Source organism: Ursus maritimus, assembly GCF_017311325.1.
Source record: "Ursus maritimus isolate PB19 chromosome X unlocalized genomic scaffold, ASM1731132v1 scaffold_X1, whole genome shotgun sequence".
Taxonomy (NCBI): domain Eukaryota; kingdom Metazoa; phylum Chordata; class Mammalia; order Carnivora; family Ursidae; genus Ursus; species Ursus maritimus.
In genome coordinates, this window is record NW_024423319.1 from 12,910,300 (window position 1) to 12,913,502 (window position 3,203).

Sequence of the window (3,203 nt, forward strand, 5' to 3'; positions counted from 1 at the left end):
GTCTTCCAGATAATCCACGTCTTCCGGTAATTATAGGTCTTCCACAAAATCCGTATCTTCCAGGAAAATCCACGTCTTCCAGAAAATCTATGTCTTCCAATGGTTTCAAGGTCTTCCAGACAATCCACGTCTTCCAGCAATTTCAAGGTCTTCCAGCCAATCCACGTCTTCCGGAAAAAACTATGTCTTCCACCAAATCCAAGTCTTCCAATCAATCCAAGTCTTCCAGCTAACTTACGTCTTCCGGAAAAATCCAGGTCTTCCAATCAATTGATGTCTTCCGGAAAGAAATCCAGGTCTTCCGCTCAGTCCACGTCTTCCAGAAAAATCTATGTCTTCCGCCAAATCTATATCTTCCAGAAAAATCCAGGTCTTCCAACAAATTCATGTCTTCCACCAAATCCAGTCTTCCAGTTAGTCCACGTCTTCCAGACAAAATTTATGTCTTCCACTAAAGAAATCCAGGTCTTCCGATAGAGCCACGTCTTCCAGAAAATTTGTGTCTTCCACTAAATCTGGGTCTTCCAACAAATACACGTCTTCCTAGAGATCCACATCTTCCAGAAAATCCATGTCTTCCAGTGACCTCCGGTCTTCCAGCAAATCTACGTCTTCCAAACAACCCAGGTCTTCCGGACAATTCGGGTCTTCCTGAAAATCCACGTCTTCCAGAAAAGCCATGTCTTCCAGGAAATCCATGTCTTCCAATGACCTCCAAGTCTTCCAGAAAATCCATGTCTTCCATCAAATCTATGGCTTCCAGAAAATTCACGTCTTCCAGCAAATCCTTGTCTTCCAACAAAGCTGTGTGTCTTCCATCAAATTCATGTCTTCCAGCCTACCCACGTCTTCCAACAAATTTACGTCTTCCAGAAAATCCACGTCTTCCAGAAAATCCACGTCTTCCAACTAAGATGCGTCTTCCAGAAAATCCTTGTCTTCCTACATCTCCAGGGCTTCCAGCATCTCCAGGGCTTCCAGCATCTGCTCGTCTTCCGGCATCTCTGCGTCTTCCGGCATCTCTGAGTCTTCCAACATCTCTGCGTCTTCCGACATCTCTGCGTCTTCCATCATCTGCTCGTCTTCCAGCATCTGCTCGTCTTCCTGCATCTGCTCGTCTTCCAGCATCTCTGCATCTTCCAGCATCTCCACGTCTTCCGACAACTACCCAGTCTTCCAACAGCGGGCTCAATATCCACGTCTTCCAACGTCTCCAGGGCACCGGTCTAACATTCAGGTTTTCCAGTGTCTACGATATCCAGGTATTCTAACATGTTCCATAGTCCAGGTCTTCTGACCTTTCCCCTGGTCCAGACCTTTTTAAAGGGAGTCTTCCCAAGTCCAAGCCTTTCCATGTTCAGATCTTTCCACAGACAGGTCTTCCAACACAAATAATCCTGCTTCCAGTAGAATTAGCCTCAAAAAATTTAATAAGGCATTCCTTCTTATAGACCAGATTCTATGGATCAACTGTATTGCCTCTTAATAGTGTTTTTTGCTATTAGGAAATGTGTATTTATTTAAAACTTTTTAAAGATAGTGTTCATAAAACATCTTCTACAAAATAAACACATTGATGGGATTACTGTGATTAATTTTGCTACTTTGCTAATGCTTATAGTTTTTATATAGTCAACTATGATTAGGTGCAAATGAAATTCTTATTTTAATGAAAAAAATTCCTGTTTAGTGACTGTTATTTTAGATAAAGTTAACATACAGCCTATTTATCAATTTCTTATATTGCCAATTTTTGTTTGGTTTCATGTGACTAGATAATAATAATAATAATGATAATAATAATAATAACAACACTTAACTTAGCATTTGCTATGTCCAGGCACTGTTCTAATGCATCACCTCATTTAATCTTCATGAGAACACATTGAGGTGTAGGTACTATCATCTCCGTTTTATAGATGAGGAAAGTGACATATAGAGGGGAAGAAACTTGTCCAAAGGACACAACTAAGAAATGACAGAGCTAGCTAGCCTGTTGAACCCAGCTAGCCTGTTGCCGGAGTCCATAATCCTAAACACTGTGCTATAATATATGCTGTTGAAAGTCAAATTGAGAATTATGGGATCCAAAGCTTGATTGCTCCTGTTTTATGTGGAGACTATTATCAGATCTTATATACAAATGGTCTTACTTTATCCTGTCACTATCAGAACTTATTTGTATTCACAGACCTCATTCCTCAACTAGCTACTATTATTCCCTTGCCCCGTGTATATGGAACTAGACACAAAAACTTCTTAATGCCATTTTCAGTTTGGGCAGAAATAATATAGGGAAGCACTGAGTTCAAGTACCATTTGCTTTAGAATCATATTCACAGCTCCATGCTCTGAGTACTGGTGCTTGGAATTTGCCTCTCCCATCTACTTTACTCCCTTATCACTGACAGTTCTCCCCTTTGCACCTTACTGTCTCCACCACTTATCATTAGTTTCTGACCTCTAGGATTCACCTGTTTCTTCAACTATCACTGACCTCCTAGATTCCTGACCACTGCCTTGTGTTCAGCTAATGGTAACTACAACTCCCTAACTCCCAGCATGCTGATCTAGAGAACAAACTACTTGGTTCTCCAAGTCTCAGCTCCTACCAGGTGCCTCCAGCAACATTGCTACCATGCCTCTGGCTGGCATGACAAACATTAAAGCTACATAATGAAATTATGATTAGACAAGGAATCTCTAAAGATATAGAATCATCTACATAGTAATACAAATGAATCATAATGCTAATTATGCTTAAAATTGAAATACCTTCCAAATGTCTAGTGATTTATTTTGTAAAGTGCTGTCTTTTCATCCATCATTCATCTGCTCATTCATTCATTCATTCATTCAACAAATATTTATTGAGCGCCATCTGTGTGCCAGGCATATTTCAAAGGATCTTAAAATCAGCTAGGGAAAACTGACAGTGTGCAAATAATTGAACAATTATTTATCAGTTGTTGCAAGACCATAAAGGAAAAGTAAGTATAAGATGCTGTGAGAGTCTAGAAAGTTAAGCATTCCTGAGGAAGTAACATTTATGGTGACTGAAGGATCTATTTTCTTATTTGATTATTAAGATGGATGTTTTTATATCCGTTTTACCTAATCAGGTTAAACAGCAAGTACTAAAGATGGGCATGAGATCCATGTATTTTGACTTCGTTTTTTTCCCTACTACTCCATGCTGCCTT

General features: G+C 39.7%; 1 protein-coding gene across 1 annotated transcript; it reads right to left on the reverse strand.

The window, feature by feature from the left end:
• Positions 1-234: 234 nt before the first annotated feature.
• Positions 235-1,146, reverse strand: CDR1 (cerebellar degeneration related protein 1). Its single transcript, XM_040635372.1, is given in 4 exon segments — positions 235-407; positions 410-592; positions 595-804; positions 843-1,146. Coding segments are annotated over 4 exon segments (870 nt in total).
• Positions 1,147-3,203: the final 2,057 nt, after the last annotated feature.